Below are 17,786 nucleotides of genomic sequence, written 5' to 3'. Positions count from 1 at the left end.
TGTACACCCGAGGTACAACAATGTCGAAAAAGTGTTAATGTGTTTTATAGACGTGCAGAGATTTTTGTATGTTTGAGCGTTTAGCTAGCATTAGACTAGCTAGACAAGATCATTAAACCTTCATCATCATCATCATCATCAGCCGGAAGACGTCCACTGCTGGACAAAGGCCTCACCCAAAGATTTCCGCGACCGGTCCTGCGCTGCCCTCATCCAACGTATTCCGGCGATCTTGACCAGATCATCGGTCCATCTTGTGGGAAGCCTACCAACACTGCGTCTTCAAATACGTGGTCGCAATTCGGCTACTGCTTTGCGACTTTACTGCTGCTATAATTTGGGCTATGTTGGTGACTTTGGTTCTCTTACGGATCTCTTCATTTCTGATTCGATCTCGCAGGGAAACTCCAAGCATAGCCCTCTCCATTTCTCTAAGTTTATGGCTATTTTTCAAGCTATATAACAATGCTTAAGCGTTGTTAAATAGCTCTGAAGAAAAAGCACGTAACTATTGTATCCACATTCGATCAAGTAATTCCTATAAAAATATTTTCATTAGAATTTTTAATTACGTATTGACTTCCACCCAATCGAAATGAATGCAGAATTACACTATTTAATGAATACATTTAAAAATGGCCTAAATGTACTCATTTAATCAACTGGATGCGGTCGCTCTATCATTTAACAATTCTTTTTATTTTTGCAACACAATAATATTATGTATTTCTACATTTTCTTAGAATCTATTATAAAATCCTTCACTTGCCGCAACAAAAAACTTTCTAACTTTAACCAACTGAGCTACGCACAATTTATTTGTTTCTAAAATTAATAATATGATAATCATAATTACTCGAAAATTCACTTATGCGCCTATAGATATGTTAACATTATCAAGGATAATTATATTGTCAGACAAGATTCATGTCAATTTCGCGCATATCTGGGCATCACTTACTATATACTATATGTATGTTATTGTTGATGTATTACATTGTTTGTATTAGTGTAAGCCGTGTTGGTGGAATTTTTCAAATAATTAAATATTTTACAAGTAGAAGAGACGAGCAAGACATTCATCTAATAATAAGCGATACATCTTAATTACTACAATGCAGTGTCGATTACGATTCTCGAAAAACCCAAATTTAGTCAAAACCCAAAGTTGACGGCATTAAAGGCGTCTAGAAGCCTGCCACTAGAACATCTGGAACTTTCTTTTAGAATTAATCGCGTTTATTTTTTATTCAGGTCGTGGCTGGTCATTATGGGACTACTATATATTCACTGATCCTGAATTTATTTTCGATGGTACCACCCATGAAGTTGCAGCGGATTCATATAACCAATATAAGAGAGACATTAGCCTACTGAAGGAGCTGGGTGTGAATGTATACAGATTTTCCATATCATGGCCCAGAATACTACCTCTCGGCACACCGGATTATGTTAACCCTGAAGGAATAGCATACTACAATAACCTTATCGATGAACTTCTGGCCAATGGCATAACACCAATGATAACTATTTACCACTGGGATCTCCCTCTTCGCTTAGCTGAACTTGGTGGCTGGTTGAACGAAGATATTGCAAATTGGTTAGGAGATTTTGCCAGAGTTGTTTACCAAAATTTTGGGGACAGAGTAAAGACTTGGCTAACAATAAATGAGCCATTTATTATCTGTAGCCTTGGCTATGGATATGGCGTCTTCCCACCCAGAGATATCACTCCTGGTGAAGGCTTCTACGAATGCGGTCGCAATGTGCTTCTAGCTCATGCGAGAATGTATCACATTTATCACGATGAGTTCAAATCGCAAGGTGGCAAGGTCGCTCTGATCTTCAGTACCGATATGGCCTACGCTGTCACGGATTCTCATGACGATGCGGAAGCAGTTAAAGATTTTCTCGCCTTTACGGTACGTACAATAACAAAATCAAATACAAAGAATACTTTCTTTAATTCCTATCATAAACCATATTGAAAATCGCAAATATTCTCTGCAAATTATTGTTGTATGTTCCTTGTTAACTAGTTGGATTGACTAGTCTATTTACGTAATTAGTCTCTTGATTTTGCCATTGTAACTGACACTCTTATTCGTACTTCATCCAGTCCAGGTCGTCCAAGACATTTAGCAGCCTTTTTAAACTGCTACAGGCTTCTAGGAAATGTTGGAGTCAGAGTATTAATATCCGTTGATCAGCTACTCTCCTGCACACTATTAGTACGTAACGTTTGGTGTCTATACTGCCTTCATGCAGCCACTGCATTTAGGGTTATCTGTAACAACTATGTTAAATTTAACAAATCTTAATATATATATATTTCTTTTGTGCGTCTGTGTAACTGAACTCCTCCAAAATGGCTGGACCGATTTCAATGAAACTTTGTGTGTGTTGAGGTGGATTCGAGAATGGTTTAGATTCTCAATTCCGTCCATATAATATAATATAATTCTCCTGCTCATGTGTATGTTAGTGAACTCCTCCTAACGGATGGACCGATTTTTCAAATTTAAGACATGTATACAGGACAACGTCTGTCGGGTCCACTAGTGTAATATAAATATTAAATTATAAATATGGATCTCTTGATCCGATTGAATGGATGGTAGTTTTTGACGTTCAATAAGAGATGTTAACTCCTATTTTGAATAAAAATATTTGAATTTGAATTTGAATTAGGTGGGTCTATAAATACCGATAATCTGTAACCATCTGTAGCATTGATTACAAAATGTAATGCAATCTTTCCTTTGCCATAATAATTTTGGCAATTGTACTTATTTATTAGATAATGATGAAGTGATGAAGCAACCGCCTATGGACATCCGCAACAACAGCTGGTGTCAGGAGATGTGTTGCTGGCCTTTAGGATTATGCTCTTTTCTTTAAGGTCTTTTCGTATCGGTTCGGGAAAACAAGAAATATGTTGTGGTTGTATAATGCCAGATGTCAACATGATGCGGGAACAAGTAACTTGCAAAATCTTGTATAAAAAAAATCATTACTTTTTCTTTGGAGAAGAAGGACAAACGAGCATACCACCTAGTGTTGAGCCATCCAGTCGTCCACATTCTCTTACATCACCTTCGGTCCTCTACACTAGCCTATGCGAAACATAGCGGCGCTAGGCCGCTACTTCACGCCATTGTTCAACGGTGTTAAGTAGGATTCGGTGGCAAGGATTAGGCTTAACAGCTCTACGGAACACGCCCCGTGATAAATGTGGGAAAAGTTGAAAACATTTATTGATACCTAATATAAAAACAATTGCTCTTTTTAGCTGGGACAGTATGCACATCCAATCTTCTCACCGCAAGGCAACTATCCGCAGCGACTCATCGAAAGAGTTGGCAACGCTAGTTCTCTCCAAGGTTATAAGCAATCCCGCCTAAGACCCTTCACGCCTGAACAGATAAACTATATCAGAGGAACTTCAGATTTTTTCGCCCTGAATAGTTACTCCAGTTATTATGTATACAGAAATGATTCGGTGAAGGAACTTCATGCAGTGCCTTCGTTTGATGATGACATGTACGTCGGTTATTACGCTGTACCCCAGGAGACGACAGGGGAGAGTATGTGGATATATGTAAGTCATATTATCAATAAATTTAAAAAACAAAAACGATTTCATTATTATCACAATTCACAACCATTTTTCGACTTCGAGGTACTGCAGATTATTAGATGTTAATTCAACAGTAACACCTACACTTTTAATTTTATAATATTTATAACACACACCTTTTTAATTTTAATTTATTTAAGTAGTAATAGCAAAGTGCTCCATAGTAGTACATCATCCTTACTAGCGTTGATTCGAGCGAGACGCGTTTAGGGATGTCAATATCGCAACAACGCACATATCCTCGATCACACTATTTTTTTTGCTAACATCAAATTCTTTCTGTGGTTTTAATCTATTAAGTGTTGTCAATAAATACTGAAAATAAATACCTTCCAACACAACAAAAATCAATGATATTCTAATCCTAACTAATCTTATGAATGCGAGTTTTTTAGAAATAAACATTTTCTTTAGAACTTATTAACTGTCATCTTCTCATATTTGTCTGTGCCCTATGCGTCTAAATATAATATATATACGCAGATATTATCTGCGTTTGTCTGTAAATATCTGTACTTATACAGACGAACCTTTTCTATTTATGGAAGGAGCAAGAAATATTGATCGATAAGTCCACATAGCTCTTCTCAGTACTCTCTGTGAAAGACGCGTGATTCTCCATATCTATTGGTATTGGTAAAGGAGCTCCGGTTTTTGCCCGTTGGTTGGCCACCCCAGCACATTCCAGGTTACATGTGACCATTTCATCCTCGGCTAGACAGCCCCTGCACATTGGACTGTCCGTTACGCCGATTGTTAATAGGTGCTTTTTTAGTGATGTGCGACCCGTAAGGGTGCCTACCATGATTCGGATGTCATGTCTATTTAGGCTAATATATCCACCACTCCATACCTATAGGCAACGCCAAAAGATCACTGTGCACTTTCACTAGATCTCAAATATTTTTTATTAATTTTAATTATATTTCTCAACAGGGATACGCCACAGGGCTATACGATCTCCTCATTTACCTTAAGAAGGAGTACAATGATCCTGTTATATACTTTACTGAAAATGGTTCGTCCGATGAACTGGGCTTCTACGATGAAGAAAAAGTAGATTATTACAGAGGCTATCTAAATGCTCTCTTGTATGCTATCGATGAGGGTGTAGATGTGAGGATGTATTGTGCCTGGAGTCTAATGGATACATTTGAGTGGAATCGTGGATATTTGTAAGTATATACTAAAGAAGTTGAGACAAAAAAGAAGAGGGGAGGTGAGAGTAGGGCAGCGGTGGGAGGAAACCGACTCCAATAATAACAGTAATCGGAACTAGAATTATTAGATTGTACATAAAACGAAATTATTTTTATCCTTTTTAGTGCATAATTTTATTATATATTTTGTTTTGATATAGGCTTCTTGAGGTCGGTTGTTTATTCGTTTTTTTTTCTGAATACATATAAACCTACTCAATTTTGCAATGCAGTAATTAATGAAAGCACATTGCAATTTGATTATAGACAGTTTTAAATTCTCCACAGATCGCACCCTTACTGTAATTCGTTAAGTAGTTCCATTGATCATTATATTCGACTACGGTAATTACTTAACCATAACGACGTTACGGTAGGTGACTCAAATATCCGGATAGTATATAAAAGATTTGGTTGAGTATCATTTATATGCTCCTAAGAATCGAAGAGTTCCGTTACTTTGTCAAGAACCCCCAATCTCTCATCTATCCTTGAAGATCCGTGAAGTCCTACATCTTTCCCAATAAAAAAAGATTAATTGAAATCGGTTGGGGTGATATTGAGTTATTTGTTCCATTTGTCGCGCAAAGCAGGACAGGCTAACCAAATATTTGAAAATTAGGCAGTAATACTTACAATAATGTTTCCGACGCATGTAAGACTTTAATGAAAGTTTCTTTTAAAACAGCACAATCTTACTCATATAAATATAACTACGAACCGACCGATACCAACCCTAATCACGACTAAATCAGCCATACTTAAACTATTAAAACTCTAGTACAGGACCTGGAACCTACCAGTTTTTATTTATTACTGTGCTAAGCCATTACGCCCTACATTTTTACTGTCCGTAAACGTATTTAAGGCTTTTCCAAATATATGGAATGAAGCAAAATTGTGCCTACATGAACAACATCGTTTTATAATGAACCGGTTGACTAAAACAAATCTGGTAGTATTTAGAGATTACATATTTCAAAGTATGAATCAGGAGTTCCAGATGTAATCCCCACTGATTTTGAAAAACCATTTGAACAAGTGAATCACGTCATTCTACTTCATAAGCTGCACACTCTAAGTATACGCGTAGACCTTTATATATGGTTTAAATCCTATATTACAAACAGACGAAAGCTATTGCAATTCGCAGTGCTCGTAGTAACTACATAACAATGAGTTCAGGTGTCCCTCAGGGATCTATCTTGGGACCATTGTTTTTTAATTTTTAATAATGGACAATCTTTGTAATATTTATAAAAGACACAGTATATCGATTAACAAATCAAAATATCTTCAAATAAAGGTTATTTGCACGTAAAACAGAATCAGACCTCAGGCATCACTTATACCAACTACATAAGTGATGCCCATATCAAAAGAACATAATCGGTGCGTGACTTGGGTTTTCAACTTGACTCCGAAATGAATTTCCTAGAATATATAAAATCAATCACAGATAGTGCATTTAAGCAATTAGGATTTATTAAACGGGTTATTGTTCATTCAACGATGTGGACTGCATTAAAATACTACACTTCGCATAAAATGTTCGAAGTTCATTAGAATACGAGACGATACGTGGAGAGTAACACATAAGTAATATTGAGATAACACAAGAAATTATTTTTAAAATAAATAAATAAATAAATTAAAAGGTATTTATTTCAGGCATAATAAAACCCATAGTTACAAAAATTTTTGGACACTGTAAAGGGGTGCCAAGTCAAAAGTAAAATTAGACTAACTAAAACTATATAAATATTGCACAAATTTGTGCAGTCAACTTTTGTTCTTGTCCATGTGAACAGATATCCAGCGCTTAAACACTGGATTCCCGATCTCGTCAGAGACAGCCATGAGTATTTTGTTGTCGGAACGTTGCAGTCTCCGCCAGAAAGAGGCAACGCGAGACCGAATTATGGCGAAAAAGTCAGGGACCCCAGCGTCTGCGAACATGCCCGACGCGCTGCAGCACCAGGGGAGTACTGGATTCTTATTTTGCTCATAGCTTTCTGAGAAAACGTTACCCACAGCTGGCAGGTGTACATGCCTAAACAGTATGCCTTGAATAATGTTGTTTTTACATCCTTGCTGCATTTTGCAAATCGTCGAGCGAGCATGTTGCCTCTGACTGCAAAGGCCCTCCGCTCGCACTCAATGTCATCATCGCCATACAACCGTTCCGTCAACAAATGTCCTAGGTACCTGAACTGCTTAACTACACCAACCGTGCCGTACAAAAACACACTCGGCACTCTCTCCGGAGGCTGTCTTGCCTTAAACACCATCACTTGAGTTATAGAAACGTTGTATTTCAGTCCGTGCGCATTTCCATAATGCTTACAGACCGAACTTAGCAGCTTCCTCAACCCCTTGATCGAGGGGCTGAGGAGCACCATGTCATCCGCATAGCTTAGGTTATTCACGCAAACGTTCCCTATATGGCAGCCGATATTGGTGCTCCTCAGCTCCTCAATCAGCCCATTGACATAGAGATTAAACAGATCCGGAGAGGTCACCCCCCCCCCCCCCGACGAACTCCACACTCAAGCCTATAATTGCTAGAAGTTGCGTCGCCCCATTTTACACACTTCGTTTGGTTTCCGTACCAGAATCTCAGCAGCTCGACCACTTGTGTGGGTACTTGTGACGCTAATAGCTTGGCCTAAAGGATATTGTAGTTGACCAAGTCAAATGCGCGGCTTAGGTCTAAGAAGCACGCATAGACAGTAGTATTTCTGGACGTGTAGTAACTAACAGTTCCCTTTAAACTAAATATAGCGGCATCTGTCGAGAGTCTGGGACGGAAACCAAACTGAGCGTCATCAATTTTGACGTATTTAAGCAGCTCAGTATAAAGAAGACGTTCTAGAATTTTGCCTAGTATCGTACCCAATGAGATAGGTCGATAATTAGAGGCAGAACTTAGATCAGCCGTTTTGTTCTTCACGATCGGAACTACAATTGTGTGCATCATGGCCTCAGGCAAATAACTATTTTTAATGCAATGGTTAAAGAGACAACATAGATGTTTATAAATTTTATCACTAGCCCAGATTACGTGCCCAATACTGAGCCCGTCATATCCGGGTGATTTACCACGCTTCATACTCAGTATAACTTTGGAGATATCCTCACGTGTAAATTCAATGACGTTATATTGTATCGAGTTCGGAATCCGCGGCCAAAGGGCTTACTTTGAACCTATTTGCAAACAATTCAGCAATTGCATTCCAAAATTTAAAATTTTTTTTTGTTTCTTTTATGGGTAGCTAATATATTCATTTTAATACTGTCTTCATTTTTCTGACACCATTTTAATATGTTTTTGAATAATTTACGGCTATTATACATATTTTCATATTCAACACCGCTGGAGGGTTTGCCAGCAACTGTCCAGTTTTTTAAATAAAACCTAGCTTCTTCATGGCTATCTCTGACGTGGTAGTTCCAACCCGGTACCTTCTTACGACTACTCTGTTCACATGAACGACAACTAACAATAGCAGCGTTCTGTAAAACATCCGTTATATGTCTGTAGTGTCTATCTATATAATCATGGTGGTCCCGTATGATGATAATATAATATATAATGAACATCTTGAATAATTATCACAGTCACAAATATCAGAATAATTTAATCTAAATTATTGTAACAAAATTCTCCATAAGTATTAATTTGACTAGTAGTTCTGTCGCCCCATTTTACATACTTTAAAGAGTCCGGTCCACAGGAGGTAGCTGAACTCATTGTCAATCCAGAGATATTATACTCAATGCTCATGGACACTCAATTAAGTATATCGATGGAATCACAGCAGCAGAAAAAATAATTTTACAGTTTCGTTATTCATGAAGCAACAACCGTCAGAGCCGCTTAAGTATTCCTTCATATTGTCAATAAATAAGATTATGTATATTATGCAAGAATATACCTACAAGCTTTAGAAATTAATTTTTCAAAATGACTAAAACGTATGTTTAAAGTAATGTTTGAACTTTAATAATAATTATTGAGATGGTCCAATTCTCGTTGTAAAGCACACAAAATGCTATAAAACGAACATTTTTTTGAAATTATAATAGGTGCGCCTGTTATTTTTTGATAGAAGTATTTTATTTATATATATATATGCTACTTGCCTCGTGTAAAATTATCAAAATATTGAACATTATGTGTAAGGCCATTTTGTTAATATATTGTTTAAATATTTATTTCAGAGTGAGAATGGGTCTGTACGAACTGGATATTAATGACCCCAACAGGCCGGTATTTCCTCGGAAATCAGCCTTAGTATACAAGGAAATTATAAGAAGCAGAAAGATTGATCCCGACTACAATCCTGAACCAAATGATTTGTAAAATTTTTGTACACATACATTTGTACTTATTGACAAAATTTAATAAATCCGAAGTTAAAATTAGTGAAGCATTTTCTCCGTTGTCTCTTCGCTCTTGACCAGAGCGTGTTTGTCTTGTCAAAATATTTTCACCACCTTTATTGTTTTTATGCAATAGTATAAACCTTTAAGCGCACGGATTATTTGATGATAATTGATCAATCCCTAGCCCCCTACTGCACCGTCGCTTATGTGGCTGCTACCGTGGCCACCACAAGAGGGGCCACCGACTGGGGGCAGCGGCCTTACAGTTTCTTTCATTTAGGAGGGTTTTGCTATGAGCGCCACGCTTGGCAGTCAGGTTGGCGATCTCAGAAAATGTTGATGCTCTATCGGAAGGATGCTGCTGCCCATCCTCCGTTCTTTTTATCCTTTAGTCGCCTCTTACGACACTAATGGGAAGAGATGGGGTAATGCTATTCTGGTGCGACACCACACAAACTTAAGATCTGGACAAGGCCATCTGAATACGTTGGATGAGACCAATCGTCGTAAAGATCTTTGGGGGAGGCCTTTGCCCAGCAGTGGACTTCATACGATTGTTGATGATATTGACGAATTGATCAAACCGCCCATATTTCTTTGGCACCGAAGGAATCACAGGTGCGTTAGTAGCCCCTAGGAAGGTGAACGCGCTTTTTGAAAGTACCCATGTCATATATTCTCTCTAGGTAACACCGAATTAGATGAATACGAGTCCTTGAAAATTGCGCTGTAAGGGAACACCACTTATCGAAATAGTTTGGATTCCAAACACTCCTGTTATAAATGTGGTAGAAGACACAAAGAGAAGCGACGTCTCTAGGCGACGCTAAACGTTTCAAGTTGTTCGCAGACAAATAGTTCGGGTTGGCAGTGATAAGTGTGCCTTTATGATGCATAAAAATAATAAGGAAGTCCCAGCCCCGAAGGTGTCCTAAGAGGCGACTAAGGGCATTTACCAGTGAGCGACTCCTTTGCACAGGATTCCGCCTAGATTATGGGTATCACAACAGCACGAAACGCAATAATGTGTGAGCATTATTGTGTTTCGCTCTGAAGGGCGCCGTAGCTAGTGAAATAACTGGCCAAATGAGACTTAATATCACATGTCTCAAGGTGACGAGCGCATTGTACTTCCGCTCAGAATTTTTGAGTTTTTCCAGAATCATGAGTGGAACTACATTGTGTGCCTTATTGTCATAAAAAAAAACACACGGCAAAGGACAAAGGTGATTAATCAGGATCTACATGGATTCATTCATTTATTATTGGTACATTTATTGATGGACCTCAAAAATAATTTAACAGCAATACTTTGAAAAAAGAAAATCAAACCCCTTTCTTTTGATCTATTCTGGCCGCTTTCTCTCAACTTTTTGATTTTATCGCTTCAATAGCTGGCAGTAGAGATCGGAATCAATGGCCCGGCGGTAAAAGCAAATGTTCTGAAATCGAGGAAAAGGAACAAATGAAGACTTTTAGCTGTGAACGCACTAACCTGACTACTAAATAATTGTGACTCCAACACATCACTACTAAAAAATAGATTTATTTCGACATGCTCATCGTTATACAAGGATTCTCTAGTTCTTCAAGAACATTTTACTTTTCTTTGAGGCTGTTCCATTTTTATCCATAACGCTTTATTCAATTGAAGTTAAAATACTTAGTAATACGTACGAAAATGCATGCAAACGAACTGAAACTGTTATATTCACAGTTATACTAGTCTTAAACTAGAGTTATATGAATGATCATTGTATGGGCAGAAGAAGGGCAGAAGTGTCAACGATATACTAGGTTTTAATTATTCTTAGTTAATAGTAGACATTTTGCCTTATGTCTGGTTTATTCGGAAGTGTATCGTTTTCTGCGTTTATTTATAAGGCAGCCTGATCTTCGCGAAACTTCACAATAATCATTGTTTTGACAATGTTGTCAGCGATATTGTTTATTTATAAGGCCGTAAAAGTTTTATTATACCCAGGTGCTTTAAATTCGCGTAATAAAGATATAATCTATCAAATTGATTAAAGATAATAGAATTTATAAAGATTCCCACATGCTTTATCTTATTTTTATTAACCTACTTGAAACCACCTTAGGCATTATTGATAAGTCGAATTAATATACTTTATCGATGTATGTACCGACACGTTTGAGACCATTCGGACGGTCTTCATCAGAGTGACTGGAGTGAGTTCGCGATAATGTCCAAAATAACCACTAAAAACCCCATTAGTCGTTTCACCGCTCTTTGACAACACTTCCCTTAAAGCCTCGTCTAGTATCAGAATACGGGGTATAGAAATCTCGAGCGATTGCCAATTCCGCGGTCATCTGGAGTGTAAAGCAAATTGGCTTCGAAGAAGCTGGGTGTTATAAATAGAGCACGGCAATACTTCAAGCCGGCCCACATTCTAGCGCTCTGGCGCACCCCATCAGCTCGATCCATGTGAGCGCGTGCAATGCAGAGCAGCTCGAATTGTCCATATCCAGTGCTCTGTGACCGACTAAATCACTTAGCGTTGCGTTGAGACGTCGCTTCATTATGTGTCTTCTACCGCATTTATCACGAGGAGTGTTCCGAAGAGCTGTTTCGACTGATTTCTGCCGCAGAATTCCACCTTCACACGACTCGCCACAAATCATCCCCACAATCTGTATGTGTGGAGGTCCTCCCCAGTGCGGTTTTCAAGGAACTTTCTTACACGTACTACAAAGCTATGGAATGAGCTTCCTTGTATTTCCGGGATGATACGACATGGGTACCTTCAAAAAAAGCGCGTACGCCTTCCTTAAAGGCCGGCAATGCTCCTGTGATTCTTCTGATGTTGTAAGAAAATGTGGGCGGCGATGATCCCTTAGCACCAGGTGAACCGTACGCGCGTTTGTCCGGCTTTGCCATAAAACAAGAGGATATAATTATATACAACTAGCTGACCCAGCAAACGTTGTATTGCCGATATTAAAATCGCGATACAAAAGTAACTGTTGATCGAAGATGGGTGAAAATTTGAAGTTGTATGTATTTTTTAATGCTGACTCATAATCCAACAAGTTTAAAAAAAAATGTCAAAAAAATTCAAAAAAAAAATTCGTGTGGACTACCCTTAGCATTTAGGGGTATGAAAAATAGATGTTGGCCGATTCTCAATCCTACTCAATATGCTCACAAAATTTCATGAGAATCGGTCAAGCCGTTTCGGAGGAGTACGGGAACGAACATTGTGACACGAGAATTTTATATATAAGATAAAGGCATAAAAGGCATTTATTTTCATAAAATTGATTCCTTTAGAATTCTTTTTGATGTCATTTCTAATAACTACTAGATACTACTACCGCTTCGGAAACGAATGGCGCGCTGAGAGAGAAGAAGCGGCGCAAGAAACTCTCCCAGCATTCTTTTTATTTGCGCTATTTTCAATAAAAATATAAAATATTGTAAAGTCATTTCTATCGCTATAAAGAAATCATAATCTAGTCCCAGGCTGTCCCATCATTTAGATATTCAGCAGTGGAGTAATAGGATTGGTCTAAATAATAAATGGTCTGTCCCAATTGGTTGAGTCGCCGACGCGGCTCCCGGATGTGGATAGCCACATGCCGTCCTTATTAGATCTTCTGCTGACTACACATCCCGATGGTTACCAGGTCTCTGTCGACGCCCCTCTCGGAACGTCCGACCATTGCCTGGTCAGGAGTGTAGTGCCTATCCGACGCCAACGTCGCAGACCACCAGCGACCCGCCGCGTTTGGCACTACAAGTCAGCAGATTGGGATAGGATGCGTTCCTTTTTTGTATCCTACCCTTGGGGCAGGGTTTGTTTCCCTTCGGATGATCCTAGTGCCTGCGCCGTTGCAGTAGCCGATGTGATACTGCAGGTCATGGATATTTTTATACCAAGCTCTGTAGTACCGATCGGTGGCAGATCACAGCCCTGGTTCGATGCGTCAGTTAAAGCAGCATCTGTCTGCAAAAAACAGGCGTATCGAACTTGGGTTGCGGCGCTGGGCTCAAAGGATCCGAACTGCAAAGTTCTGAAGAGGAAATATAACCGTGCCTCCAGATTTTTTAAGCGGCAAATCGCCCGTGCGAAATCGAAGCACGTCGTCAAAATTGGCGAGCAGCTTTCCAGTTACCCGACCGGAACACGCAAGTTCTGGTCGTTGTCGAAAGCTGCTCTTGGTAACTTCAACCAGCCGTCCATGCCGCCGTTGCACATGAGGAATGACACCCAGGCCCATACGGCAAAAGAGAAAGCCGATCTCCTGTGCACTCTTTTTGCCTCCAACTCGACTCTTGACGACAACGGAAAAACACCCCCGACCATCCCGCGGTGTCAGAGCTCCATGCCTGAAGTACAGTTCCGACAGAAAACTGTTAGGCGAGCTCTGTTTTCGTTGGACGTCAGGAAGTCGAGCGGGCCGGATGGCATTTCTCCAATCGTGCTTAGAACGTGTGCCCCTGAGTTGACGCCGGTGCTAACGCGTTTATTCCGGCACTCTTATTCAAAAGGCGTAGTCCCTGATTCATGGAAGTCAGCCCTTGTCCATCCGATCCCAAAAAAAGGAGACAGTTCGGATCCGGCAAACTACAGGCCTATTGCGATTACCTCCCTACTCTCCAAAATCATGGAGAGCATAATTAACCGCCAGCTCTTGGTATACCTTGAGGGTCACCAGTTGATCAACGACCGGCAGTACGGCTTTCGCAATGGTCGGTCGACTGGCGATCTTCTGGTATACCTAACACATAGATGGGCGGCGGCTATTGAAAGCAAGGGGGAAGGCCTAGCAGTTGGTCTGGATATAGCGAAGGCCTTTGATCGTGTATAGCACAAGGCGCTCCTCGCAAAACTTCCATCATTTGGGCTTCCCGAGAGCTTATGCAAGTGGACCTCCAGCTTCCTCACTGGGCGCAGCATATAGGTCGTTATCGACGGTTATTGCTCGAATCCCAAGCCCGTGAACGCTGGAGTTCCCCAAGGCTGTGTGCTATCTCCCACGCTGTTTCTTCTGCATATCAATGATATGTTGGACACCGCCAACATGCATTGCTATGCAGACGACAGCACTGATGATGCTGTATACACGGGCCATGCAGGTCTCTCTCGGGAAAACGTCGACCAGTGCCGGGAGAAACTTGTGTCTTCTATCGAGTCCTCTCTCGAGAAGGTCGCGTAATGGGGTAAGTTGAACCTTGTCCAATTTAACCCCCAGAAGACTCAAGTTTGCGCGTTTACCACTAAAAAAACCCCATTTGCCGTATCACCGCCCTTCGAGAACACTTCCCTTAAAGCCTCGCCTAGTATCGGAATACTGGGTCTCGAAATCTCGAGCAATTGCCAATTCCGTGGCCATCTGGAGGGCAAAGCCAAACTGGCTTCAAAGAAACTGGGCGTCATAAATAGAGCACGGCAATACTTCAAGCCGGCCCACATTCTAGCGCTCTACAAAGCGCAGGTCCGGCCTCACATGGAGTATTGCTGTCATCTCTGGTCTGGCGCACCCCAGTATCAGCTCGATCCATTTGATCGCGTGCAACGCAGAGCAGCTCGAATTGTCGGGAACCCAGTACTCTGTGAACGGCTGGATCATTTGGCGTTGCGTAGAGACGTCGCTTCATTGTGTGTTTTCTACCGCATCTATCACGGGGAGTGTTCCGAAGAGCTGTTCAACCTGATTCCTGCCGCCGAATTCCACCTTCGCACGACACGCCACAAGTTAGGATTTCATCCCCACCATCTGGATGTGTGGCGGTCCTCCACAGTGCGGTTTTCAAGGAGCTTTCTTCCTCGTACCACGAAGCTGTGGAATGAGCTTCCGTGTGCGGTGTTTCCGGGACGATACGACATGGGTACCTTCAAGAAAAGCGCGTACACCTTCCTTAAAGGCCGGCAACGCTCTTGTGATTCCTCTGGTGTTGCAGGAGAGTGTGGGCGGTGGTGATCACTTAACACCAGGTGACCCGTACGCTCGTTTGTCCTCCTATTCCAAAAAAAAAAAAAAAAAAATACGACAGAGCCATTTTTTTTATAAAACATTTAAATTTATTTATAGAATATAATGCCTGAACAGTGGCTGGGACTTTATTGTAGAAGTGTATACATTTACCCTTAAATCTATTATGTATCTTATGAAGCCTACTAGAGTTAGTTACAAGCAATCCCTTATTTCTAGTGTTATAATAATGAAAATCACTATTAAGAGCAAAAAGGTGACGATTTTTGTGAACGTAGAGACTGTCTATGTCTCTCAAAGAAAAATTTAAAGAAATAAATATTATGACTGTTCATTGTCAGTACATTTATGAAAATTTAATATACGTTCACAAAAATCGTCACCTTTTTGCTCTTAATAGTGATTTTCATTATTATAACACTAGAAATAAGGGATTGCTTGTAACTAACTCTAGTAGGCTGTTATAACTAAGCTGATATATAGCACGAACATCTCTTTTGCAGAGTAAACACTATATCAATGTCAGCAGCATGACCCAATAGTAAAATAGCGTACGTCTTGATGCTGTGAAAATAATTGAAGTACACTAATCTAGCGGTCGCAACATTCGTGTACTCTCTAATCTTTCTTACTGCATATGCCGCAGAGCTGAGTCTATCTGCTAGATGGGTAATATGTGGACCCCACTGAAGCTTTTTATCTAACGTGATACCCAAGAAGACCGTAGTGTCCACAAGTTCCAATCTCTGGTCATTAATAAGTACGTTGGTTTGTACCTCCGCTGTGTTTGGTGTAATGAACCGAAAACACTTTGTTTTTTTACTGTTTAAGTGCAGATTATTCCTCTCAAACCAACGCATCTTATATCTTTTATCGTTCAGTAATGCGTATCATAATCGCAACATGTTGGCGTCTGACATTCCGTAACCATGCGTATAAAAATTTTCTGATGATTCAAAAAGATTCACATGTAATTGTTCAAGTTTCCACTTCAGTCGGAACTCCCAGAATACCACTTTTTTTTAAGCCACTCCACAACCTTGTTGCATCGTCGTGGAAACATCAGGCAATTAAGTTGAAAGAAAGTTAGTTGAAAACCGCACTGCGTAGGAACGTTTGTAGCAGGAAGCAAGCGTCTGATAACACAATTTTAATTGTAGATATGTGTAATAAATGTTGACGGAAACTGTTGATTCAATCTATGTTGACGACCTGTATAGCGAAGTGGTTAGCGATCCTACCTACTTAGCTAGAGGTCCCGGGTTCGAATCCCGGTAGGTGCAAGCATTTATATGATTAATATGGATGTTTGTTGCCAAGTCATGGATGTTTATATGTATTTATGTATGTTTATATGTATATTTATGTATGTTTAAGTAAGTATATTGTATTAAATATATCGTTGTCTTGCAACCCATAGCACAGGCTATGCCTAATTTGGTGCAAGATAATATGTGTAATAGTGTGTCAATGTTATTATTATTCTCTTTATTACAATTTCATCTTATTTTCTACATTTATATATATAACATACTTATAAAAAACAATATTACAAATATAAATATAAAAAATAGAATCCCGCCGGCGTTGGTTCACAACAATTCTGCCGGTGGTTAGGGCGACAGACTGAGGAACTTCCGCACGATGCGTGCCGTTCCCAAAACAGCTGCTTTCTGTAACTGACCCTTTATCCAGTTATTAAGTGAGAGCCTCTTGAGATGATGGTCGAGGCTCTTTGCTATAAGACCTTTATCGGAAACGACTATTTGGACAATTATTGTTGAATCAACATCCCACATGTCAGTAACCTCGTGTGCTAAGTCTAGGTACTTCGACAATTTGTCTATTTCAGCTTTCACAAGGTTATCATCACGGAACGGTGATATCAACAATAAATGCCCGACGCTCTAACCGATCTACCAACACAATATCTGGTTTATTATTATTATGTTGACTCCATACACTCACAATATATTAGTGTATAAAAAAAAAATCTGTAACGGAGATGCAGCAGGATAGAAAAGGTAAGGAAATAAGGAGGTCACCGATTCCTTCAGCCACGCTTGGCATTAGCTCCATAGTATTTTCAATATGCACCAACTAACTTTAACAGTTACAAACAATATGTTAAAGTACCGGTTATGCAAGAAATGAGTTGCACCATTTGACATTTTTTAGATGATGCTATAACTTTAACTGGTAACCATAACCATCCAATCTTCACCGGTTAAAGCTAGTGTTAATGTTAAATAGCGCCTTTTTTATGTAAATAAGGGTCGAGACGAGCAGGTCGTTCAAATGATGGTAATTGAAAGGCCGTGCACATAACATTGCAGTGCCGCTGAGGAGTTTTGAAAAACTCAAATATTCTGAGCGGCGCTACATTTGCGCTCGTTACCTTGAGACATAAGATGTTAAGTCTCATTTGCCCAGTAATTCACTAGCTACGGCGCCCTTAAGACCGAAACACAGTAATGTTTACTACTTCACGGCAGAAATCACTGTTAAAGAGTGCCAAGGAATACGATGGTGCAACACATTCCGCAATCTATGTTAAAGTCAGAGTTACTGTTAACGTTAAATTCAACTATAAC

The 17,786-nt window shown here is 39.7% G+C and overlaps 1 protein-coding gene across 2 annotated transcripts in view; it reads left to right on the top strand.

The window, feature by feature from the left end:
* Positions 1-9,267, top strand: part of LOC126979535 (myrosinase 1-like) — a 29,071-nt gene extending 19,804 nt beyond the window's left edge. For both annotated transcript variants that reach the window (XM_050828878.1, XM_050828880.1), the window contains exons 3-6: positions 1,255-1,922; positions 3,293-3,601; positions 4,577-4,815; positions 9,064-9,267. In XM_050828878.1, coding sequence (XP_050684835.1) covers positions 1,255-1,922; positions 3,293-3,601; positions 4,577-4,815; positions 9,064-9,205 — 1,358 coding nt within the window. In that variant the 3' untranslated portion in view covers positions 9,206-9,267. The remainder of the gene's footprint in view (positions 1-1,254; positions 1,923-3,292; positions 3,602-4,576; positions 4,816-9,063) is intronic.
* The last annotated feature ends 8,519 nt before the right edge of the window (positions 9,268-17,786 follow it).

Source organism: Leptidea sinapis, chromosome 3, assembly GCF_905404315.1.
Source record: "Leptidea sinapis chromosome 3, ilLepSina1.1, whole genome shotgun sequence".
NCBI classification, from domain to species: domain Eukaryota; kingdom Metazoa; phylum Arthropoda; class Insecta; order Lepidoptera; family Pieridae; genus Leptidea; species Leptidea sinapis.
This window is presented reverse-complemented; position numbering and strand designations above follow the sequence as displayed.